Source organism: Rhododendron vialii, chromosome 4a (genome assembly GCF_030253575.1).
Source record: "Rhododendron vialii isolate Sample 1 chromosome 4a, ASM3025357v1".
Classification (NCBI taxonomy): domain Eukaryota; kingdom Viridiplantae; phylum Streptophyta; class Magnoliopsida; order Ericales; family Ericaceae; genus Rhododendron; species Rhododendron vialii.
The window spans coordinates 36889157-36914862 of record NC_080560.1 but is presented as its reverse complement, the minus strand read 5'-3'; the positions used below and the strand labels follow the sequence as shown (position 1 = coordinate 36914862).

At 37.3% G+C, this 25706-nt stretch overlaps 2 protein-coding genes and 1 long non-coding RNA gene across 4 annotated transcripts; 1 reads left to right on the top strand and 2 right to left on the bottom strand.

The window, feature by feature from the left end:
• The first annotated feature begins 2722 nt into the window (after positions 1 to 2722).
• LOC131324146 (uncharacterized) lies at positions 2723 to 3690 on the top strand. Of its 2 annotated transcripts, none has more exons than XM_058355983.1 (2): positions 2723 to 3131; positions 3322 to 3690. In XM_058355983.1, exons 1-2 carry the CDS (start codon positions 2988 to 2990, stop codon positions 3553 to 3555), a joined length of 378 nt encoding a protein of 125 aa, XP_058211966.1. In that variant the 5' UTR covers positions 2723 to 2987; the 3' UTR covers positions 3556 to 3690. The 2 variants fall into 2 exon arrangements, with proteins under 2 accessions (XP_058211966.1, XP_058211963.1); XM_058355980.1 differs by having other exon boundaries at positions 2726 to 3131; positions 3232 to 3690.
• A 1358-nt stretch (positions 3691 to 5048) lies between these two features.
• LOC131323971 (protein FAR1-RELATED SEQUENCE 5-like) lies at positions 5049 to 8420 on the bottom strand. The gene is made up of 6 exons (XM_058355804.1): positions 8347 to 8420; positions 7723 to 7818; positions 5454 to 7640; positions 5298 to 5372; positions 5213 to 5231; positions 5049 to 5129 (listed from the first exon to the last, which is right to left on the bottom strand). Exons 1-6 carry the CDS (start codon positions 8418 to 8420, stop codon positions 5049 to 5051), a joined length of 2532 nt encoding a protein of 843 aa, XP_058211787.1.
• A 7519-nt stretch (positions 8421 to 15939) lies between these two features.
• On the bottom strand, positions 15940 to 17337 carry LOC131324145 (uncharacterized). The gene is made up of 3 exons (XR_009199240.1): positions 17110 to 17337; positions 16875 to 16917; positions 15940 to 16183 (listed from the first exon to the last, which is right to left on the bottom strand). It is a non-coding gene; the product is annotated as an uncharacterized LOC131324145 (long non-coding RNA).
• Positions 17338 to 25706: the final 8369 nt, after the last annotated feature.

Sequence of the window (25706 nt, the reverse complement as noted above, 5' to 3'; positions counted from 1 at the left end):
TGTTTGAACCGTTCGAAAAAAAATAAACAAAAACTGCTCGGATGAAGCCCTTTCCGATCAATTTTTTTGCTGATTTCTCGCGGGTACCCTTGAAATCACGTTCTGAACACATTGAACGGCTCGGATCATCAAAATTCGATCGGAAAAGTGAGGTCCGCATTTTATTAAAATGAGGTGGTTCTCATAAGAGTCGGACTTTTATAAATATATATATATAGTCCGGATCCAATGAGGGATCCCTCACGGCCTTATGGTGCGGGACTCCCCTTTCCCGATCGAATTGCAACGATCCGAGCCGCTCAAATTGTGCAGAACATGATTTTAAGGGTACTTGCGAAAATCAGCAAAAAAAATGATCGGGAAGGGCTTGATCCGAGCAGTTTTTTACTGAACCGTTCAATTAAAAACTGTTCGGATCAAGCTCTTCCCGATCATTTTTTTTGCTGATTTCTCGCGGGTACTTCTAAAATCACGTTCTGATCACTTTGAGCGGCTTGGATCGTCACAATTAGATCGGGAAAGGAGAGTCCCGCACGGTAGCACCGTGAGGGATCCCTCATTGGATCCGAACTGTATATATATATATATACAGTCCGGATCCAATGAGGGAGTCCTTATTTTAGTTAAAATACGGACCTCCTCATTTCTCCTATTTTCCGATCGAATTTCGATGATCCGAGTCGCTCAATGTGTTCAGAATGTGATTTTAAGGGTACTCTCAAAAAAAAATCGGCAAAAAAAAGACCGGAAAGGGCTTTATCCGAGCAGTTTTTGTTTGACCCGTTCGATAAAAAACAAACAAAAACTGCTCGGATGAAGCTCTTCCCGATCATTTTTTTTGCTGATTTCGTGCGGGTACCCTTAAAATCACGTTCTGAACACTTTGAGTGGCTCGGATTATCAAAATTCAATCGGGAAAGGAAAGTCCGCATTTTATTAAAATGAGGTGGTCCTTACGGGAGACGGACTATATATATATATATATATATATATATATATATATATACACTCCGGTTCTGATCCAGGATCCCGGATTTGGGAATGGTCCGGGACTGTGCTGTGAGCCGTTGGATTAAAATCCAACGGCCTGGATTAAAAAAGGGAAAAAAGGCTCCAATAATTACACTTTTTCCCCTCCCCCTCACACTTTCCCCCTTCCCCTTTTTTCTCACCTCTTCGTTCAAACAGAGTCCAGACCAGAGAGACAGACGAGAAGAGAAGAGAAACGCGAAGAGCGAGGAGAGAAGAAGAACGAAGACGAAGACGAGACGAAGACGTTCACGAACGACGGTATCTCTCTCTCTCTCTCTCTCTCTCTCTCGAACTCTCGAACTTGAACTCAAAAAATCTCGAACTCAAAATTTCTGAATCGGAAGAAATTGCTCTGAAATTAGGTGATTTTTTTAGGACGAACGACGAAGAACGAAGAGGAGGAGGAGAACGAAGGAGATCGACTGGAGAACGAGGTATATTTTTCTCTGTCATATTTTTCTCTCTCGTTCAAAAAAATTAAAATCTGGTTCGGAAGATTTTTCTAAAAATTATTCCACATTGATTTGCTTCCGCTTGCTGGTTTGCCCCAGGAATTTTCTCCGGATCCCATAACAGGAGTACTCTCCTGGGTATCCATGGAATTTCTCCAACTTATTGCCCCTTCCTTTTTGGTTTTTCCCCAGCTACTTAACTCAGCTTCTGATTGGCCTGACTTCCCACCTGAAATGCCCCATTCCCTAGTTTGATTCTTGGGCTCAGCATTGGAACCACCTGAGCCACCCCAACCTGCAGTTTGATTCAAGGGTTCAGCTTCTGCTTCGGAAGATTTTTCTAAAAAATTAGGTTTTTCTTTTTTTAGGACAAACGACTAAGAACGAATGTTTGACTGATTTGAACCCTTTTTTGTTAGGGTTTTGATTTCGATTCTGGAATTGTGTTAGTAGATGTGTGATTTTGGAAACCCTAACAGCTTATGCATCCTTTTTGTTGCTTATTTGAGCTTTTTGTGCTATTTATCAGTTATTGTTTGATTTCTCATTCCTTGTGAAACCAGCTGCTTTTCGCTGCGTGAAAGAAAGGCAATATAATCATTTTTTTTTTTCAAGTGCTGTGTTTTGATTGTAAAGACAATAGGATTGGTTTTCCTCATTAGCTTTATATGAATAAAACTTGACGGATTGAATATAATACGATGATTAGATAATCCCAAAAAAAAAAATGGTTAGGGCTTCTTTTGCCCATTCGAAATTGGCAAAAAATTAGGGCTTTTTTTTTGGGATTCGAAATTAGCAAAGTATTTTGATTAGTATGGCATCTGTCCTAAAAAACTCGAAGATGGTGGCTTTGGGTACTAAAAAGGAGTGATTTTTCTTAGTCTAAACAATATGATCCACTTGACCCTTTGTTTTCATGAAGGGACCGGACACGAGGTTATGGCTGGGGGATTCTTGACTGATAAACGGGCTTCATATGGGTGTGTAAATTTTGAATGTGAAACTTTTTATTTTTAGTATTATCATAATCCAACCCTTTCCTCCACATTTATTCAAATTCTAAGATGAATTATTTTCTTTAGATGGATGTTTAAATTCAGTGAATGGGCCCATGTTTTATCCTACGACATTGGTCTGAGATCTGGATCAAGTGCTTCACATATTCTCTTATATTCTCCCTCTATGTTGACTCATGCTTCATGAAACTACATTCTTAGAAGTTTCACTCACTTAAGCATGGTTACTTTGAATTTTTGTACTCACATAACATCTAGGATTTTACCTAATAAAAATTGGATGCTACCTCCCCTGTAGTCTTTTAGTATTATGTGAACTATGGCAAAGAGCACCCTATGTGACTTGGATTTGATTCTCAATACTTGATTTTACTACTGCAAAGACATTTACATATTGCGGCACACTCTGTGGCCTTAGAATTAGATAACTCTTTGCCAATTTTTACATTATAGGAGGAGAATCATAAGACAAGCAACCCATTTAATGGAAGGAAGTAGTTGGGATAACAATGGAAGTGGTGATCCCGATTTTGGGATCTTTTGTTATTGCGGAGAACCAACAATATTGAGGAAATCTGGAACACAAAAGAACCCAGGTCGAAGGTTCTTCGGATGTGCAAATTATAAGGTGAGCTGCATGCATTGCCCCAAGTTATTCTATTGTTGTTCGTTGGAGTTGAAACCTAAGTTGTTATTGTGTTTTTTGGATTGTGTTTAAAAAACCCTAGGTCGAACGTTCTTCAGATTGTGGTTTTTTTTGCTGGTATGAGCCTTGTATTTCGCAAGGAAGGGCTGATTTGGGGCCAATGATGGTTCAGAAAAAAAAAAAGGCTGTGAGGACTGTTGAACAATGTGAGAGTTCAGCATCCATGAGCATTAGTGAAGAAATGCAGAGGACAACAATCACAATGCAGATGAAGATTGAAGCCATGCAGAAGGAGATTGATGCAATGCGAAAGAGAATGAGAAATGAGGGGAAAATGAACTGGAATTACCTTTGGATTATTTTTTTTTGTGTTGTGTCGTACATGTGTGGCAAAAGCAGCCAGTGATCTCAAGTAGTGGTAGTGGTAGTAGTAGTAGTATCTCTTAACCGGAACTAGCATTTGGCCGCATGATTGTGTAGTTGACCGCTTTTGAATAGTATTTTTGTGAGCTACTGGAATGTGCCACCATTGAAACTTGCACTTTGATTTCTTGGACAGTGGAAAGCTTGTGAATATAGAAGGGAGTGTACTGTAGGTTAGGGGTACTTGGACAAAGTTAACTGTAGACCGAGGTTTTGCATTTGGGTCTGCTATGGATATCAAGAATATCAGTGGTGGCGATGGTGGATATACTAGTGAACTTGAAGTCACTTCTGTTGAACTAGGCGATACTGATCTTTTGTACTGTGGATGGCATTTGTGTCTTGACTTTTACGTATGCGTAAATATTATATGTATTTCAGTGCTGGATTCGATTTCGCGTATGGAACTTCTACTGTAACCAATTAATGGTCCGGATTTAAAATATACTCTTCTAGGGAATATTTATTCTCTTCCGTGGAAGAGTTGGACAAACTTCATTAAAGCTCAAATTGGACAATCCTTATTCCCTAAATTTCTCTATTGATCTTATAATTACCTTAGTTACAAGCCATTGGGTTGGTGGACCATCGCATCCCCTTTGGTAGTGTTCTGCTACAGAAATGCATATCAAGGACAGCTGGTCTTCTTTTTCCATCTCTAATTTGCGCGGAAATTTCCATATACACTGTTTAGAGATCCCATGTTTTGTTCAAACTCATCTCTCTGATTCTGCCGTGTATCGGTATTTTGGCATCCCAAAGAATAGGTGTAACATTAAAAAAAAAGGAATGGTTTGACCAATGGGGTGTCCACAAGGCCAATGACTTAGGGGCTTGCTCTCTCCTAACTAAGGCTTTAGGTTAAAAAACGTTGAGGTGTTGTCAACTCTTTTAGGGTCAATGTATGAAAAGTTTTGCTCTAACTTTAATAAGGACCCCCGCAAATGAACGATGAGATTGGTCCCCGAACACAGGAGTTATAAAAAATACTTTGATGCTTCCTAGAAACAAATCAAACACCCAAAGCAATGATCTTTAAAATTAATGACCAACTGAATCCCTTGCCATATCATCAATTAATTTTTTTCTATTGTCAGTATAAAAGTAGCGGAAGCAAAACTCAACCAACCACTTCTCTTTGCTCGGGGAGATTGAACATGATCAGCAATATCATTGTGTATCTTTTTTCGCTTCCAATTTAAAAACTCCAAAGTTCACAAAAGACATCCATTTTACAATCATTGTGTATCTTTTTTCTCCCATTTTACCTCTTCCCCCGTTACAAGTGATTATTGTAGACAAGGTTTAGAAGTGTGATCCTGAAAGGATCATCTAACATTGGCCCGGCTCTAGATTGGGAAGTTGATATAAATAAACACATCATGAATTACCATAACCCGATCCTCCTACAGTAAGAGTTATACAGTACAGTTCTAAAATTAGACCAGAATGGAGAGTGAAACAACCAGAACCACTTCAGTAAAAGCATGAAAATCTAATGCTAATGTCGTCCTTCAGGGCATTCCCAGAGATGGGACCTATTAAATAAGATGGGACCTATTAAAACAGATCCAATAGCAGACAACATCCTCAAAAACACATATCATGTAGCCTGTGCCTTGCTAATGTCATCTCCATACCCGCAAACCCATATAGTTCCTGAAACATAAAAAAAATTAGCATTCAAGTTCGTATTTGACTACCTATTTGAAGTCCGTAATTCACTTAAGCAAACACATACATTCATCGGCAAAGTCGTCGTCGTCGTCGTCGTCATACATAGTAGCATCTTGTGAAGACCTAAAAAAATAAGACAACAATTACAATATATTATGCATGTAAACAATCAAGTTTAATTTATAAATAGACAAGTACACTTACGTGTTCATAAGCTTCGGACAATTTCTTTTGTCATGCGACTGCCCCAATAACCCACACCCATGACATTTCCTACTTTTCTTGACGGCCTTCTCTTTCCCTCCTTTCAAACGCTTACCACAACCCTTTGCCCTAACTTTCAGTGGTTCTTTCAAACCATGTTGGCTTCCGAGAGAAATAGGCAATTGGATAGAACTCGTTGAACCATCTTGACGAGAACCCCTCATAAATGCAATCTTCTTTTGACTAGATAGCAATGCTTCTCGCACAATTTCAGTTCCTTCTTCATCTAATACAGCGTCATCAAGAACTGTATAAGCAAGTTGAAAGACACCTTGTCGCCTCACCAAAAGTGAACTGTCACATAAGAGTTTTTGATGACTGCCCAAGTCATCAAAAACTCTGCCTGGTTTTGCAGTTTTAGTCCACCTTAGCAAAATGTATGTGCTAGGGAGTTCTCTAATCTGCATTAAAGACAAGTATGCCAACAAGTGTCGATATGGAATTCCGTCAAATTCAAACATCTGACAACTACAACTCACACGGTTCGATGACTTGTCTACCAACACCTCACGACCTCTCGAACCTTCCATTTCTTCCCTATGAACCTTCCACACAGAGCGACATTCATCCTCATGTAGTATCGTAAGAACATATGCACCAACCTGAAATATTTCCTCCTGAAATTTCTTAAATGAATGGAGTGTGTATAACTCACTCATTTTCTTTTCCATCGACCATGAGGTTTTCAGGACTGGCTTCTCATTTATATCTTTGTGGTCCAAATCTAATTCATTATGTCGTAGACGTGCAAGTGCCCTTTCGAACCGTGTCACAAATTCATACATTGAATTATTGTCAGACAAATACCTCTTGAAGAATGCATGAGAAATTTCAGCCCTTTGACTACTTGTCATGTGGGCAGAGAAAATGTGTCTCGTATATGCAGGAACCCATCTGCCACGAATTTCGTACATGGCCTGCAACCATTGATGGGTGGACAAGTTCGATTTTCCTACAATATATGCCCATGTTGCGTCAAACTCTTCAGGGCTCTCGGAATTCCAAATGCATTTCTTGAACTCTTCATAATGTTCTTTGTATGCCAATGCACCTATTTTCTCAGAAAATTTACTAACAATGTGCCAAATACAATATCTATGAAACGTATTGGGAAGAGCACAAGCAATTGCTCTTGTCATTGCCGGATCTTGATCAGTTATGATCATTTTGGGCGGTGGTCCAGGCATCGCTTTCAAAAATTCCTTGAAAAGCCACTCAAATGATTCACTTTTTTCGTCACTTAAGAAGGCACACCCAAAAAGCGTTGTCTGCCCGTGGTGGTTAACCCCTAATAAAGGTGCAAACATCAAGCAATATTTGTTCGTGTTATATGTAGTATCAAATACCACCACGTCACCGAAATACTGATATGACTTCCTAGACGTCGCATCGGCCCAAAAACAATGGGTTAGCCTGTGCTCATCATCTTCCTCGATTGTATACGTAAAACCTTGATTCTTTTCTTTTTCAGTCTCAAAAAGCTCTTTCAACATGTTGGCGTCATGTCCATCTACATATTTCCTCATATCCCTTTGAGAATTATAAAAATCTCGCCGTAAACAGCCAATATTTTCGAGACCCCCAGCTTGCAACTCTAAAACACTCATTTGTTGGCTGGTTGACACATTTGCAGCTGCTAGTTGTTGCGTTAACGCTTTCTGTGCAACTGACACTCGACGATGAGATTTCAAGAAATGCTTCTTTCTTGGCGTCGTAAGAGGGTGGCTATGCCCCTCCACAAATTGGGTCACAACAAACCCTTCACCTGACCGATTTTTTACTACTGTTAATTTTGCACCACATTTCTCCCTAGTTAAACCCCGTTGTCGTTGACTGGCCTCAGAACATTTACTCTCCCCTTCTTTGTAACAAACATACTCTTTCCTAATGGTTTCACGATTCTTATCCGTCTTGCTAGAATTGATTCGCACACTAAAACCAGCTTCGAATGCATAATTGTTATAAGCTTTGAAAACATCCTCTAAGCTTTTAAATTGTTGTGCAATTTTCGGTATCACCTCATTTTTGACTTCAGGAGTGTAAAGTGCTTCAGAAGAATTAGCAGACTCCTCAAAAGGTTGAGAAGGTGACGGTGATAGTAGTTGTATATCATCTACAGACTGCATTCTACCCACCAAAAGACAAAAGAATAAATAAACCATTGTGATTGTAACTATCCTATTTTTCTACATGAGAGAGAGAAATATACCTTTGCAGTGGTGGTGGTGGAAATAAGGGAGTTGGATTGACATTAGAAATTTGTTCTTCTTCCATTTCTTCTTCGTTCCTTCTTAAGAATGCGTAACTGGAAATAGCAAAGACTATCAAATCGAATTAGTATATGAGCAATAAAATTTATAAGCTAACATTTAGTGTTTTGTCAACATTCACAGTGGCACCAAAGCGTATGAAAACAAATGGCCCATCAAAACTCTTATTTTTCAACAAATCAACACAATATCGGCCAAACATTTTGATTTTGTTTCTAAATTAACATCCCTAAACTTGCATAACAACATAACAAAAAGCCCTAATCGAGTAACAGAACAAAAAATCCTAATTATAGCCAAACATAATTGCCATCTTCGTCGTGGATGTGGTTCTAATTACACCGAACCCAAGAATAGAAGTGGGGGTTGGGGTAATACAGGTGGTTCTATAGCTGAATCTCAAAATCAAACTGGTGGGTGGGGCAATACTGGTGTTTCTAAGGCAGAACCAAAGGTTCAAACTGGAGGATGGTCTACGGGTGGGAGTTCTGCCCACTTAAACGCATAACACCAAACTAACCCTTGGGCTTGAAACTCAAATTAAGCACAAACCCAGCACAAACCCTTGAAAAGATATAATTTTTTCACCAGTAATTTTAAGGAAACGGAGTTGGTGACTACCGGAATCGAGCGACATTGCCGCACTTGATACACTTCGGTTTGTTTGATAGAATGCCTCAGCCGATGGTTTCTAATACTCGGACAAAGTTAAAAATAATAGCTGCTGTGATTATTCTGATCGAGTCGTGCAAAGTTTTGACTTTTACGAACAAAATCAGAGGGCTTCCGCGTGAAAAGCAAGTGTTCTTGGCTTTGGTCGTGTATTCCTAATAAGTTCTCATGGAAGTCTTTAGTTCCATACCAGAAAAAAAGTAAAAAAAAAATTTGTACGCATGCTTTTCGTCACAAAACTATTTTTTGAGGGAAGCCAGACGAGAAATTTTTTTTAAAAAAAGTGCAAAGATTTTAAAGTAAATTTCTTTACGAATTTTACACAACAAACAACTCAGCATAATCGAACCCCCACTCACTCGACTTGAATCGATAAAGATTCTGATATATAACAACTGACCCTAGGGCTTGAATTTCAAATTAAGTACAAATCCAGCACAAACCCATAAAAAGTATGATTTTTTCACGAGCAATTTTTAAGGTAACGGAGGTTGTGACTACCTGGATCGAGCGACGTTGCCGGTGGCTAATGCTGGTGGTTCTAAGTCTGAGAAACCCAGTAATCAAGCTGGTGGATGGGGTACTGCAGGCAAATCAGAACCTGAACCCTTAAATCAAACTGCAGGTTGGGGTAGCACAGGTGGGTCTAAAGCTGAAAAATCCCAAACTGGAGGATGGGGTACTGCAGGGAAATCAGAAGCTAAACCCTTGAATCAAACTGCAGGTTGGGGTGGCTCAGGTGGTTCCAATGCTGAGCCCAAGAATCAAACTGGGGAATGGGGCATTTCAGGTGGGAAGTCGGGCCAATCAGAACCAGATTTTAATTTTTTTGAACGAGAGAGAAAAATATGACAGAGAAAAATATACCTCGTTCTCCAGTCGATCTCCTTCGTTCTTCTCCTCCTCTTCGTTCTTCGTCGTTCGTCCTAAAAAAATCACCTAATTTCAGAGCAATTTCTTCCGATTCAGAAATTTTGAGTTCGAGATTTTTTGAGTTCAAGTTCGAGAGTGAGAGAGAGAGAGAGAGAGAGAGAGAGATACCGTCGTTCGTGAACGTCTTCGTCTCGTCTTCGTCTTCGTTCTTCTTCTCTCCTCGCTCTTCGCGTTTCTCTTCTCTTCTCGTCTGTCTCTCTGGTCTGGACTCTGTTTGAACGAAGAGGTGAGAAAAAAGGGGAAGGGGGAAAGTGTGAGGGGGAGGGGAAAAAGTGTAATTATTGGAGCCTTTTTTCCCTTTTTTAATCCAGGCCGTTGGATTTTAATCCAACGGCTCACAGCACAGTCCCGGACCATTCCCAAATCCGGGATCCTGGATCAGAACCGGAGTGTATATATATATATATATATATATCAGTGGAGAATTAGTGAGTTAATAACTAAAGGGGGTTTGACGTCTTTCCTAAGAACATACCACATCTCTCTTTTGTTTGATTAGGTTTGTTAACGGATTATATTACGTGGAAATGCAGAGAGTTGAGTGATGTGGGCCTGGAGGCATTAGGCCTACTATTGGGAAACCATGAATAGCATTGAGTAGACTCTATTCAAGCCTAATTTTTGCAAATAAATGATCAAGAAGAAATAAGAAGAGTCCTCCTATTTGTAAGGAAGATTTGCAGAGAATCACGCAAGGAAAAACTCGTTTGGGTCCATTTCGGGTTTCACAAAAATCTAAAAAAATATCCATAAATTTTAGAACATTATTTTATGGGGCCCTGTAAAAAATCAGCTCCAACGGATATTGGTAAGTATTACTTTTGGATTCGTAGTTCGCCCCTACGAATCCAAAAGTAAAACTTACCGACATCTGTTGGAGCTGATTTTTACAGGACCCTATAAAATAATGTTCAAAAATTTATGGATATTTTTCTAGATTTTTGTGAGACCCGAAGTGGGCCCAAACGCATTTTTCCTTGAGTAGATCCTTGCAAATCTTTCTTGCGATTAGAATTTCCGAAGAAATAATGGCTCGCTAAGGAAACAGTGAAACTGATTTTTTAAGCTATGTTTGGATTTTCTTATTCGTGGTTGCAAAGGGAAAAAAAAGGAAAACAAAGATAGAAAAGAAAAAAGAAAAGAAAAAAATAGGAAGGCAACAAGTGTTAAATTTATTATTCCATGTCAAAAAAAAAAAGTATTAATTTTTTTTTTTTTGTATTGGAAAATCACGAATCATTTCATAAAATCTATGCCCATACATACCTGTAGACACCCCAATCTGAATTTTCAGATTAGTTTACTTTCGGTTTTTGATTTTCCTAATGATGAAACGGATCAAGAACATCCCGGGAATGATAGCATGTTTGAACTTTGAGTTTTTGACACCCTTTTTAACCCTAACCAGAATCTTATTGGTGCGCGCAGGTTTCCTTTCCGCGCGCATTGATTTGTTTACCATCTGTCAGTCAACCAGCTTTAACTGGTGCGTGTAGATCCACGACCCGTGCGCGCTGGTTAAAGTTGCAGCCGACCTTACTTTTCATTTCTGAAAGGTTTCTATTAATGGAATAGCTTTCAATAATGGAGGGTGTTTGCCCTATAAATACTCCTCTCACTCTTTCACCCTAATGGTTAGAAAAAAAAAAGGGTTTCAAGGTTACAACATTTGGTTACCATCTTTGAACCTCTCTTTGTTCAAAACAAAACTAAAGAGATACAAGAGCATTCAAGAACACAACACTTATTCTTTATCCTCTAAGCACAACCATCATCCAAGCCTCAACTCAAAACTCAAACACTTTTCAAACCCTTGAATCAAAGGTATAACACCTTTGATTTGCATTCTGGGGGGGGGGGGGGGGGGCAAGGTCAAGACTGATAAAAAAATATCAAGTCTTGACCCTGATTTGCATGGGGACAGGGGTCTTGTTCTTTTATGTTGTTTTCTTTGCATATACATCACTGTGAGCATGCTAAAAACCAGTCTACTATTTTTCCTTGTTAAAGCTACTAGTTTTAAGTTAATATTCATAACTGTTGCAATGGAATACCATTGTAGCCTTTCTGGACATGTCCCATAACTCAGAAACATGTAGAACCAAGCACTGGTTTGTTGACTCAAACCTGCACGCAGTAGTGGTCTACCTGCGCGCGCAGGTTTAGTCTCGACTAGTGGCTGGCCTTTGCATGGGTAACTAGGCCTTGGTCTCTGTTTTTATCCCCACACTGTTTATGGAGTGTTTTATTCATTTTGTAACTTTGTAACCCTTTCAAACTGTCTGTAACTGTATATTAATTGTCATATGAACTGCGTGGTTTGTCCTGAGTGTGCATTAGTCATTTTCAAAGCCCAGAGGGTTGAAAATAAGAGCTGTGAGTTTGAACTTACTAGCGCGCTCAAGTCGTGGTGTAGCGCACGCAGGTTAGATCAGCATGCAGTGACTTGATTAATGCATGCTGGTTTTTTCCTGTGCTTTACACTCCAGAACAGTGGCCTTCCAGTCTGTTTAAGTTTTCACAGTAATCTGTTTTCATCTTATACTAACTGTTTCAATAAGTGAGAATGCCATTTATCACATTCTACAAATCTGTTACAATTTTAATCATTTTAAATTGTTCCTCCGCCCTAATTGGCTAAAAATTGATTAATGAGAGAGAATCGTAAACGTTTTACAAATGTCCGAGTAGAGACCAATCTCAGGATTGAGCGAGAGAAATGCCTTAAAACCCTTCTCCTCTCGTAACCTGGCTCCTGAACCTCAAATATCAAAGTGACGACGGATCGGTCTACAAGCCTTTTTCAAATCAAATAACATGGCAAACGTTTCAAGTTCGATTCGTTGAGTAGCGGACCTTCAAACCCAAGTGGCGACTCTGAATTGAGTGTTTCGCCGCGCTTCCAAAAAGAGGCGCATCCGCTTATCGCGAGTGATTTTTGGGGCGTGTGCCCATAATACCCTAAACCCTAACAAAAAGATTGTGCATGTTTAGTGATGAGAGAAACTTATTCACGGCTTCGCATAATTTGAACCGTCCGTTTCGGCAATCAATGGTCCGAATTTAAAAAATTATTTGCGCGAAGAGTTAAACTCTTATAGCGAATAGTTTTTTCAAAATTCGAACCGTCCAAAACACATCTGAACCCGCGCAATTGAGCACCGTAAATTATTCTCAAGGCTCCACCATAAAAAAGTTTTTCTCGTTAGTGATAGAAACCTTAATGTTATCCATTACATGTAATGTTCTAGCAACCCTAGTGTAGCGGGCCGAACTGGGATATGTTGGGCCAACCAAACGAGCAACCCAGAGCACATAGCATGTGGGCTGAATAGGGCACACTGCACGCGGTCGACGTGGGATGGGCCTGAGCGCAATACTATGGCATGGTGGAGGCAAGTCCATGGGCCAGATCCAGTTTGTACTAGAGATCCAAGAGCAGAGCTGGATCACTTTGTACACCTACTTGCAACAAATTAAAGTCAAAACAAAATTCTACATGGACTAGCTCCAATGGAGTTCCTCCTAAATTCTAGGTTTCAGGCCAACTTCTTTGACCTTTTCAAAATTTGCAATTAATCTGCGTTTTAAACAAGTCTTTGTAATAGCTACATATCGAGCTTGTTGGGTTGAGTTTATCATGACAGGTTAGAAGATATAAGTCCCAGTTAATTCAAACCAACAACAAAATAGCTTATCACTCACCCGAAGTAACCCGTTCATCCTCTCCCTCAACGAGTGTTGATCAATTTGGTTTGCCAGTTGACGAATTTTTTTGCACAACCCTATATAAAAGTGTTTGTTTGATTATACTTTTTTTTTTTTTTGGGGGGGGGGGGTGGGGGTTGAACTTTCATTGATAATGTTAAATATTAGAGAAGAAATATTTTATTGAACTCGATAATGAAATCGTACAATGAGGCTTTTATTTATATAAAAAGAATGAGCCTAACTATGGGATCTGGGGACTGTGTTGCACTCCAAAACGACATTGTTTTTGTGCAGTTTTATGCCAAGTGTTTCAGCCAACAAGAGACTCGTTTGGCTGCCCAACAATAACATGTTGCCATCTAAATTAATGGAACGGAGACCTGTGTCACGTTAAGAAGTTAATGTGCCCCCAAATTCCAATACTTCCATCGCTTTCTCCAAACATTTACTCCTATGTCATAACCAGTTCAAATTGGAAAACACCCATTTTTCTCTGTTTCTTCTCACTCCTCTCATCTCTTCTATCTTTCACGAAGTTCGCTGCCGTTGTCTACTCGATTGATCTGTGGTCGAAGGAGATTACTCCATCATCGATCGACGATGGTTGGAACATGGGTGCCGTGAATCTTCCATTGCCGGAACATGCGTGCAGTGAATCGACGATGGTCGGAACATGGTTGCAATGAAGAAGATGACTCTGTGTAAACAAGGGTTTCCTAAACTCATCCAGAGTGTATTAATGGGGTTCGATAGGAATTTCCGTTAGTTTTGTTTGTTTCGTTAGTTTCATCCTCACCGTTCTCTGATTTGCTTGGCCCGTTCTTTGATTTGCCAAACGAGTCCCGTGTTGGCTGAAACACTTGGCACAAAATTGAACCAAAATGACGTTGTTTTGGCGTGCAGTACAACATGCGCTGTGCATCACAGTCCCCGGATCCCTAACTATGTAAGAGAATCATCTAAATTATAATGAAATCGTAATCAATTACAATCAAAATAAAATCAAGACAGTCACATAATATCGTAATCATATTAGCACAAGATTATGATATTATATGATTACTATATTCTAACAGATAAAAAGGAGTATAACTGTACATCAAAGATGATGATTTATTGTTTCATAGAAAATCCAATAACCAATCAGGAGGTCTAACTTTCCAAGTACGAATACCAAAACCTCCCAAAATCCAAAGTTGCCAAACTGTGTGCAATTACACTCGCCGATCTATGAATAAAGAGAAAATCACAAAACCTAAACCCATCGATAAACTCTTGACGAATATCTTCGACGAGACCTTCCACTTCCATAGACTACCCAAGATCTGAATCAGCTGTTGCGAGTCCTCGTCTACTGTAAAAGAATTCAAACCGAAAAGCTTAGTAAGCTGTAAGGCATTCGTGCACGCGCGCCATGGCCTCAACACATTAAATCGACAACATCCTCCATAAACGGATCGATTAGAAAGTTGATCTATGTAGACACCTTAATTTGGACTTTTCAGATTAGTTTACTTTCGGTTTTTGTTATTTCCCGATGATGAAATGGATCAAAAACACCCCGGGAATAATAAGTGATTGGGTTTTGAGCATTTTGAAACCCCCAAACTTTCCAAAACTCTACTGGCACGCGTTGTTTGATAACTAGCGCGCGTGGGTCGAATTGCCAGGTGTTGGTCCACAGTCAAAGTTTGACCATTGACTCATGCGTGCTAGTTTGGTCCGCCTGCGCCTGTCCTCAACCCTTGCGCGCTGGTTAAATTTGCAGCCGACCCTTTTATTTTCCATTTTTGGAAGGATTCTGAAATGTATCCATTTATGGAGGGTTTCCATTAATGGAAGGTTTCTATTAATAGAATAGTTTCCTTTAATAGAATGCTTTCCATTAATAGAATGTTTTCTATTAATGGAGGGTTTCCTTTGATTAATGAAGGGTTTCCATTAATGGTGGGTGCTTGTCTTATAAATACCCCCCGCACTCTTTCAATTAAAGGGTTAGAAAAAAAAGTTACAAAATCTTACAATCCATTTTCACGCCTCATTCAACCTCAAACATCAAAGCTCAATACTCTTTCAAACCCAAAAATCAAAGGTATAACACCTTTGTATTGCATATTGTTCTGATCTCTGAGGAGGACTGGTAGGGTCAAAGTTGGTAATCAATACCACGCCCTGGCTCTAAGGCTGACAATGTTTCAAAAACCATTGTGGTAAGAATCAGCGCACGTCGGTCATTAGCTCGCGTGCGCCGCTTTGTGGCTACACACGCCGATTTGCGTGGGGATTGGTGTCTTGCTATTTTATGTTCTCCTTAGAATATAGACCACTGCAAGCATGCTAACAACTAATTTACTGCTTTCCTATGTTCAAACTGCTAGCTCGTATTTTAATACGTATTTCTGTTATGTTGGAACACCAACTGGGGTATATCTTGACATGTCCCAGAGCCCCAGTCATGTGAGAACAAGTACTGGAAACAGCCTGGATGGGCGCGCGCAAGTTACCAATCCGCTCGCGCAGGTGTTCTTGATCCAGTGGCTTTCCATTGCGTTGCTCTTGTATGAGTGACTTGGCCTTGGCCTTGGCCTCTATTTTTATCTTTACACTATTTATGGGGTGATTTGTTCATTTGTTAGGCTTTTCAGCCTTTAAACTGTGTAGTGTAAATACTATTTACTATTTTACTACTCTAATACTCGTGCTTCGCACGATTCTGCGTGCTCATTGGTTTAATTGGTACTTGGTGTAGGAATGGTTATTTTCATACATTAATGGTAATGTAGTAATAAAAAAACAAAATACAAATCCATATTGAACGAAGATTCAACCACAGAACTTCCAACAATATTTAAGTATCATAGAATCCATCCTTGCATTTCCAAATGGTTTTCCTTTTTCCTTTCTTGACCATTTCTCGAAACCATATTCATTTGTACCACTCTTATTACAAGTTTCATGTGACTCAGCAAGACTGCTATATATTTCCTTTCTAGTTCCAGCTTCTCAGCTGCATGCACGCCTCGAGCAATTACACGAACTATGACTATAGGTTTTCATCTCCTTCTCCAGCCGATCAAACAAATCCTACCGCATGAAATTACATCAGATTTGAGTATTTGAAGAAGCATAAAATGGTTACCTAAAAATGCATCCTCCAAATTCGCAACAACTTTTCCAGATTCGCAACAACTTCAGCTAAATTATAAATGAAAAAAGTTGACTTTAATTATTGGATTGGGCTTGTCAATGTACATTTTAACTATTTCGGAGAGAGAGAGAGAGAGTGTGTGTGTGTGAGGTCATGAGACCAAAGGCATTACCACAAATCAATGACCTCAATGACCCCAACCAAATGTCAATGTCAATGTAAATGGGAGCCAAACAAGAAGTTTATTTTTGTGCCTAACCTCCATTTATCCTTATCTTCAAATTAAGACAATGCCTTAGAATTACTAAGGCCAAGACCAATCTAAAACCAATTGTTCACTTATTGGGTTCATTATCTACCATTCACAACACCAATCCTAAATAAGGAATGACACTCTCTTGAAAAATTTTGTGACACAATTCTTTTTGAGGATCATGAGAAATCTGAAACTCCATACCAAGCTCATCACACACAAACACATATACAGTATTTTCATCACGACAAACTGTCTTTCTGTTTTTTTTCAAAAACTTTTTCACATATAAAATGAATATAGTATATACAAATGAAAAGCACCAGGAAAAATAGGAAAACGGAAAGAGGAACAAAACCTGATCGAGATCATACCTGAGAATACAATTGCAAATTGAAAACCCAATAGTTATAGATCCTGCAAAAAACCAAATCGAAGCAAAAGAAAATTACACAAATCGAAACAAAAGAAGGGAAAAAAAGGCCCCTATTATGACAATGGTATATTGACCAAACATGAGAAAACCCTATACAAAATACATCCTGCCAAAAAAATTGACTTAATACAAATTAATTACTATATACAAAGGAATACATGGTGAGAGCTAACCTGAGAAGCGGCTGGCTCATGCTTTGCCTTGGCTGTATCGCAAAAATTTAGGTAACTTGGCTGTGGATGAAAGTTGTCCGCACGGTTAGGAGACGATGGATGATGATTGATGGGTTAGCCGGGAGTAGCAAAATGGGCAACCTGCGAAGGAAGAACGATCGAGTTGTTTGAGTGAGAGAGAGAGAGAGAGAGAGAGAGAGATTGGATTCTACCTGTTTTGAACTGCTTAAATCATGGACCAATTATGCTTGAGGAAGCAATCTCTCTGCTCTCCCTGAATCACTCCCTAAATCAGGGAAAATACACTCATGACTTGAGACTTTCTTTGCCTTTGTCCCTAAGTTTCAGCTTTACACCCTACAATTCCGGGAGAGGCAGTAGTAAAATTTGGAACAAAGTACCATTTGATTAGGTAAATTCCGGAGAACCTAGGATTAACATACAATACCTAAACTACCCTCAGCTCAACACATGCAAGAGCAAACCTTACAAGGGCAATAATGGAATTTCACACTAGGTCTTGGCTTACCATGCTAGGTTCTTTTATTACAAGTGTATTGATTTGTCTTGGATGAGCACTAGTCATTCCAAAGCCCAGAGGGGGATAAAACCAAAACCTGTTGGAATAAGAAAACTCACGCGCACTAATCTGGGGTTCGTGCGCGTAGGTCTGCTTGCATGCAGTGATCTATGTGAAACAGATCAGTGCATGCAAGTTTCCCCTGCGTGCATCAACTTCCAACTATGCACCGCGTTGGCCCATTTGAGTAGTATTTGGCCTTATCTTGTTTATCGCTTATCATAAACATGCCATCCATGCTATCAATCACATCCTGCAAAACATGTTACAGTTTTAATCCCCTTAAAACTGTTCTCCTGTCTTAATTGGCTAAAGAATTGATTAATCAAATAGAATTGCAAATATTTTTTGCATATGTCTAAGTAGAGACTGATCTCCGGATTGGGCGAGAGGGGTGCCTTAAAATCCTTCCCCTTTCGTAACTTGGCTCCTGAACCCAGATATGGTTATGACAGACTGGTGCCTTCACCTTTTCAAATCAAAACAGCACAGCAAGCATTTCAAGTTCGGTTCCTTGGATGTCAGACCTTCAAACTTAAGTGGCAACTCTGAATTAAGTGCTTGTCCTGCTAGCGCTCCCTCAATCCGCCTTTTACATTTTCAGGGCATGTGGCCACAATCTAATTGGTCTAATTTGTCGTCAAACTGCCATCACCGCCCAAGAATCATCACTACCACCATTAACGAAACCCGAAACGACACCTCATGATGAAGGAGAAACCGAGAGAAAGGAAAAAGAAAGAAAAACATACACACACACACACACAAAAAAAAAAAACTCTCAAATCTAAGATCAAGAGAGAAAACCCCCAATAGACATGAGGGGTTATTGAAAGTTATAAATTTGAGAAGAAGAAAAAAAAACCCAGCAAAGGTAAGGGGGCGTTTAATTAGTAACTTTTTTGTTTTCAGTTTTTGATTTTTGTTTCTACTATTTTTGTTTTTTATAAACTTTTTAAAAGTTTTTGTAAACTATAAAAAAGTGTTTTCCCCCTTTTTTTTTTGAGAAATAAAAATATTATCAAACACGTTTCTTATTTTATTTTTATAAAAATATTAATCTGTTTCTGCTTCTAATTTCTTTAAATAAATAAAAAACTGAAAAGGTCCAAACGCACCCGAACCCCGTCTCATTAGGTTGGTGGGCGTGTGTGATTGTACTTGGAAAGGCTTAATTTAGTGGAACAAAAAGCAAGAATCATTTGTTTAATGGGTCTTTAAACAGAGATTATTGTAAGTAATAGAGCGACCGTAATTATTGAAGCAATGAGGTCCCATCATATTTCGACTTTAGCATTGGAATGCTTTTAAACCAAGTTGCTAATTAAATATATTTTCTATATTAGCATTGGAATGGCTTTAACCAAGTTGCAAATTTAATATAGTTTCTATATTAGGATTTGTTAACATTGGCACGTGAATCCATGTGAAGAGGGTCCTCCATCTTCCTATTCCTCTAGGATTTGTCTACATTGACACGTGAATCCATGTGAAGAGGGTCCTCCACTCCTCCATGTTCCTATTCCTCTAGGATACCTTGATTGTGCAGTTGTTCTGTCGGTCAAGTGGCTTATTTTTTTATTTTTATTTAAATTTTTTTATATTTGTTAGTTTTTCGTCAATTTTTTTGAAGATTTTTGTTTTATCATGACAAAAAGAATTTAAAAAGTAAAAAATTACAATCGAAACCTAATTTTTTTGAATAAAGACAAAAATAAACTAATAAGCCAATTTTTTCGTCTTTATTAAAAAAATAGATTTTGATCGTAATTTTTTTTTTACTTTTTCGATTCCTCTTGTCATGAAGAAGCATTAATCCCTAAAAAATTGATAAAAACTAACAAATGCGGAAAAAAATTTGAATACGGACAAAAAATAAGCCAAGTGATTTATTTAGCCGAACAACCACCCATCACCCTTTTGATTTGCTCTAACTTTATATGCATTAACCCCTAGGGATCTGACTGATTGGTAGTGACGTAATTAACCAGAAATTTAGGTTGGTGGGGGCACCATTGAACATGATTTTAGAATTTTCTATCTTTTACTTGTTTTGTACTCCTATAATTTTTGAATACAAATTGTGATGACATTTATAATTTGGGGTAAAAATAAAATTGTTAAAAATTGCAATGGGGGCGCTTGCCCCCACTAGGCACCATGTGGCTCCGCCATTGCCAATTGGCTTGCAAATGCCAAACGTTCTAAATATTGGGGTTACTAGAGTTTTACTGGTCGTTAACTTTAAGACCGTATGATTAGTAGAGGTGCATACACAAGTTGATCCAGATACTCAATTATAAAAAAGAAAAAAGAAAAAGAAAATATATTTGCATTGACCAGGACCGGTCTTGGTTTTTTGGAACGGACACGGATTATTGTGTTTAATTATATATATGAAATTAATTAAGATATCAATGAGAGAGCTACGAGAAATAATATACCTATTTTTCTATCTAATGTACTAATCAAATCCAATCTACAACAAATAGCAACAACAACAACAAATGTAGTATTTGTCACATTCTAGCTAATCAAAGCATGTGTAAAACATGTGTGCGGGCGTTTGGGAAATTGTTTCCTGCCAGGTGTCCTCCACACTCCACATTCCATTTTATAGATTAAGAAACAAGATATTGTTCTTCGGGGGTTGGGTGTCACGACCTGAATGGTTCGGATCATCGATGTTAATCCGAGGTCCACAAAGTAAAGTTTACGAAAATAATGAAAAGAAGAGAATGAAGGGGCAGCTGGAAATAAAACATGATTTTGATTGACTATTGTACGCCCACGGGTAAAAAATTGTACCGTAAGTGAAAGCAAATTCTCATGATCTTGACTAATTATCACGTGAAGCATAAGCAAAACCGTATTTTTCAGGAGAGTAAAAAAATAGTATTTTCACGGGGTTTTATACTGTATATATAGTTCAACCAACTCGCACGAGAGTTTAATTATGTTGCTGAGAATTTATAATTTGTTTCTTAAAAGTGATCTAGTGTTTTGTAGAATCATGTTTTTCATTTAGAAGCTACTGATGAGGCCCCGTTTCGTTAAGTTTCTTACTTAAATTATTTATTTTTCGTTTTACGAGACAGATCTTTCTTTCACAATACACACCTTTAATTCAAAAAAAAATACTTTTTTTTTTTATTTACTTATTTCTTTTAGCGGAACAAGACTTGATTAATTAATTAACTCTCAAGATTGATAATGCCCCTATTTCTAATTAAGTCACCATTTACACACATGCACGTTAATAGATTAAATATACATTAATTAGTTAAAGGGGATGATCATCATTGTAATCCAATTTATAATTAATTAGAACTATCTGGTAAAGAGTAAAGCAAAGTAAGCAAAGGATCCAATTGCTTTAGTATTCTTTAATTTCTTCACTTTTTAAATATTATTTCCTGATAAGTTATCACTATTTCTTTATATTTGGACTTTTCTCTAATACCAATACAATTGCCAAACCATTTAACTCTTTACCGAATCAAATATAAAGGATTAGTTAATCAAATAATAGATAGTAAATGCGTCACGCGGTATGAAAATAAACGAATTGCGAGTCGTAGAATAGTACTCTCTCGTCAGACTTAAACCTAACTAAAGGGTCCGACAATTTTGCTACCTTTCAGCGAAGTAAATTGACCTAACCAATTAGGCTAGGTTGGGCCTAAATTTTTCGCATGTTATATTTTTTCCTCTTTCCCTATTAAAAAACTTGTTCCATAATTCTATGTTTAATGATGTATTGTAGACCAGTTATACCCTTCTCTGTTGTTAACCATACAGATTAAGTCTCATCTAGTTATTGAGAATCACTTAATTAATTAATTCCTTATTAATATTTTGAATTAATTAGACTATGTTTTTCCAGAATTTCTGTTCTCATCATCATACAATAAACTTGCTCCCATGCATGCAATCCTACTTCTTCTTTTAGAGTGGTTGTTTGCATAACTTTAACCCTCAAAATGCTACCCTCTCAAATTAAGCCTATATATATATATATATATATATATATATATATATATATATATATATATATATATATATATATATATATATATGTTCCAAATTTTTTCCCATATCGGTGAAAAATCTAGATCGCATGAAAATTTTGTCATATTTCAAGATTTTCATGCGACCCATGCCAACGTCTAAATTACACTGGAACACCGGGATAGAAAAAGTTAACTGTTGATTTGGATCAATGTAGATTATATAGATACATATGGATATATCTAGAGAGACACAACGCAATAATAAATGGCAAATGCTAACCGTTGTCCCTGGGGTACAAGGTTAAGCATATTAAATAACCTAAGATCGAAGCTGGTAAACATCGTTTTGGCTTGTAAGGAAAATTAAATTCATTGGTAAACGATGAGGTTCTCCAACTACTTTCATTAGTAGATAAAAAGTAGATATTTATATTGATGAAACTACCCTTGTTTCAAGTCTTTTTTTTTCCCTCTTTTTTTTTTTTTTTCTTATTTCCAAAAGATCGAAGAGTGTTTTCTTTTTTTTTTTTTTTTCTCAGCGAAAGAAACATTTATTAAAACTCGAAGAGTGTTTTCTTTTTTGAAGTGGAAGAAAATACTTTTCTTTTTTTTTTTGTCGTTTATTGGTTATGGAGTCTGGTTTTTTAGATTTAATCTCAAGGTTTATGTTCGAACTACAGGATATATAAAAAATAATTTATGACTAATATTCTATGGGATAAATTTACAATTATAAGGAATTTTTCTGTAATGAGGATTGTTTATTGACCTCAAGGTTGAGCATAATAATAGTGGGCAGTGCTCATCACATTCTTCGATTATAGTTTTTTGTAATTTTTCCCATTATTTTATTACTTTAAAGTTGTCTAAAACATAGCATATATAAAAAGTCCGATTTCAGTATAGGGGTACTACCGGAAACAATCAGAACCCCAATCAATGATCTTTTAATGTTGTTTATTTACCCTAAACTAACGATAGCTGTTGATGGCAATGCAATTACAGTCTTGCTAATTTTTGCCTATTAGGCAGAGGATAATAAGCATATAATGACAAACAAATTTGGATATTGATACACATTTTACGGATATCAATAAACTTTTTTTGAATATCAATACATTTTTTTTCCAGATATTGATATACTTTGTACACATTTATCTTCCGCTTATTGGGCGGAAGTTTACATTTTCCATGTAACTAATGCAATGTATTGCAAGTGTAAATTAAATCAAGTATGAATATCTGGCATTAATTCATTTCGACGAGACGAATTGGAAAAGTGGAAAAATGTGGACCGATATTGAAAAAAATTCATATAAGACGACGTTTTAGACACACAAAAAAACCCCAGCAATTTGATACTTTTTTCGCCTTAGTGATTTTTTTTTTTTTTTGCTTTTGGTCATAATTTTTTTACTACTTTTCAAATTCCTCTTGTTGAGACGGATGATCAACCCAAAAACTATAATGCAAACCTGAAAAAAGAAATTCAAAAAAACGAACAATACACATAAAACGAAGAAAGTTTACAAGAACTCATCCTTCATGTTGCTTTATTAAACATTAAAGGCAGCCTAGGGTCGTTGTATTTTATAACATGTGTTCACTATTAACCTTTTATCTTTTTAAAAGTATTCTTATTTTAAAAATCAAGTAAAGATGTATTCTTAATTCAGAAAATTAATTTAAAAATATTTTTAACCTACCAATTACCTTTGACAAAACGTAGGTAAACTCAAGTTGTATATATATGACTTACCCATGAAAATCTACAAGAATATAAAACATCATTCTCTTTACGGAATTTATTTGCTTATCTTTTTGGAAAGAACACGTATTAACTTAATTAGCTAATATTTTGGCCCACATTATTTGTTTGAAACATACAGAATTTCGCGTTTTATGAGATTTTTAATAGATTTAGGAGTTTTGACACAAATATTATAAAGTTTTATGCAAATGTAATGAATTTTATATACAAAATATTATGAATATCTATAGAAAATGTTACGAATCCAAAGCGATTCAAAGGAATGTACACCGGACACATCTTAATAGGGATGTTTATAAAGATTAATAAATCCTCTTCGCTTAGCTAAATAAAATAAAATAAACCGAGATGTTTATTGTAGAATTCTCCCCTTCCACCAAAGTTCGATAGAAAAACTCGTTTCTACGGTGGGCAGAAAACTCTTTGCAAGATTGACAGGCACTTTAATCAATTTATTTCGGAAAAATTAGATGCAAAAATTATTTGTAACACTTATTTCACATAGGGTAGGATTCACACATACATGGACATACACTCATTTAAGAAGGCGTTGCAAATAACTGTAGTACTACGTACTCAACGGTGGCGTTACAAAAATAACCATTGGATAATTCCAACTTCGCATCAATAAGTACGAGTAGATTTTCTTTTCCTTTTGAGATTGTGAAAATGATGATAGTAATAGATCTAACTAGCTTTCACAAATCGTTCGAATACCTTTATCATTCCTCATTTTGGCATTTCTAGCTAACGAGAACGTTAAAGTGACCTCCCTAGGAAAACCCATGCATCATGCATCAACATCATGTTGTAGCTAGGTGTTTTTTCTTTTTTGCTTTTCTCGATATACGCTTATCGAGTTAACAATAATATTTTTGCCCATCGATAAAAAAAACAAAGGGCAAGAGTCAAGACCCTTCCCTGGGAAAACCTCAGACTTAGAGTCGGCAGCCCTCCCCAAGAAAACATTTGCGATTACGAGACGAAAATGAAGACCATGAAAGTCGTATGCATACTCATTTTTATTCAATTAGGTATTGGGACTTGTGCCAATGCTGGCCCTGTTTCGCTAAGCAAAATGAATACTTATTTTTTAAATTAAAAATAATGTATTGTGAAAAAATGACCGGTCTCGTAAAGCAGAAAATAAGTACTTAAAAATTAAAAACCATAACGGAACGGGTACAGAGAAGACTGGTCGTATTTAGCTTATCTATAAATAAATAAATAATAGAAAGTGAAAAAGAGAGAGGGAAGGTTTACATTCATCAAGATTTCTGTAGTAATTAAACTCTTCTAGATGCCAAGTCATTGCTGCCACAACGGTCATTAGCATTTCCTTCCGAAAAACTCACATGTACCCATATCGACCGATTGTTCGATATGTATTGCTGTGTATTTGATTTTCTTGCCCGCTTTATGTCGATATGTATTGCTGTGTATTTGATTTTCTTGCCCGCTTTATGTCGATATGTATTGCTGTGTATTCGATTTTCTTGCCCGCTTTATGTCGATATGTATCGCTGTGTATTTGATTTTCTTGACCGCTTTCTGGCAGCTACTGCCACTATGTGACTGCTACGACTATAGTCGAAACTATGAACCTTCAAAGATGCTTCCCATAGTTGAAACCATGACAAAGACTTGACGGTGAAATCAAGAAACCCATAGAAAAGCCAATATAAAAAAGAAGAAGGAAGAAACCATTTTCCCTCTGCAATCTTATGAAAGCAAACCCTAGTTTTCGACCAGTTTCATATAATACTAACATGTTACCAAAACTGAAACAAGGTCAACAGATTTGATTCTTAAGAGTGAAGACTATACATGAAACAGAAAAAAAAAAACATATACCCTCATTACAACTTGCCCAGAACTAGGGTTGTGCATCGTGTCGTGTCATCTCGTGTTCGTGTTGGAATTCTTTCAATCCTAACCCGACCTTGTTTAGCTTTTTGTGTCATCGTGTCGTGTTTTATTTGTGTTCTGTGTCAGAAATAGCCGACCCTAACCTGCTAACTTCGTGTCCAATTCGTGTAGTATTATCCTCTCCTTTCATAAATTCCCAGCCCGCGTCGTGTCATCTCCTGTTCGTATCGTGTCTTCTCATGTTCGTGTATATATTCTCTCAATCCTAACCCGGCCTGTTTAGCTTTTCATGTTATCCTGTTGTGCCATATTCGTGTTCTGTGTCAAAAATAGCTAACTCTAACCTACTAATTTCGTGTCGTAT

Coding starts and splice junctions, on each gene's coding strand:
- LOC131324146 (XM_058355980.1), top strand. CDS start 2,988: ATGGAAGGAAGTAGTTGGGATAACAATGGAAGTGGTGATCCCGATTTT. Junction 3,132..3,231: donor TCGGATGTGCAAATTATAAG/GTGAGCTGCATG, acceptor AAAAAACCCTAG/GTCGAACGTTCTTCAGATTG.
- LOC131323971 (XM_058355804.1), bottom strand. CDS start 8,420: ATGTCGCTCGATTCCGGTAGTCACCAACTCCGTTTCCTTAAAATTACT. Junction 7,819..8,346: donor AAAATTATATCTTTTCAAGG/GTTTGTGCTGGG, acceptor TGCTATTTCCAG/TTACGCATTCTTAAGAAGGA. Junction 5,373..5,453: donor TGTCCGAAGCTTATGAACAC/GTAAGTGTACTT, acceptor TTATTTTTTTAG/GTCTTCACAAGATGCTACTA.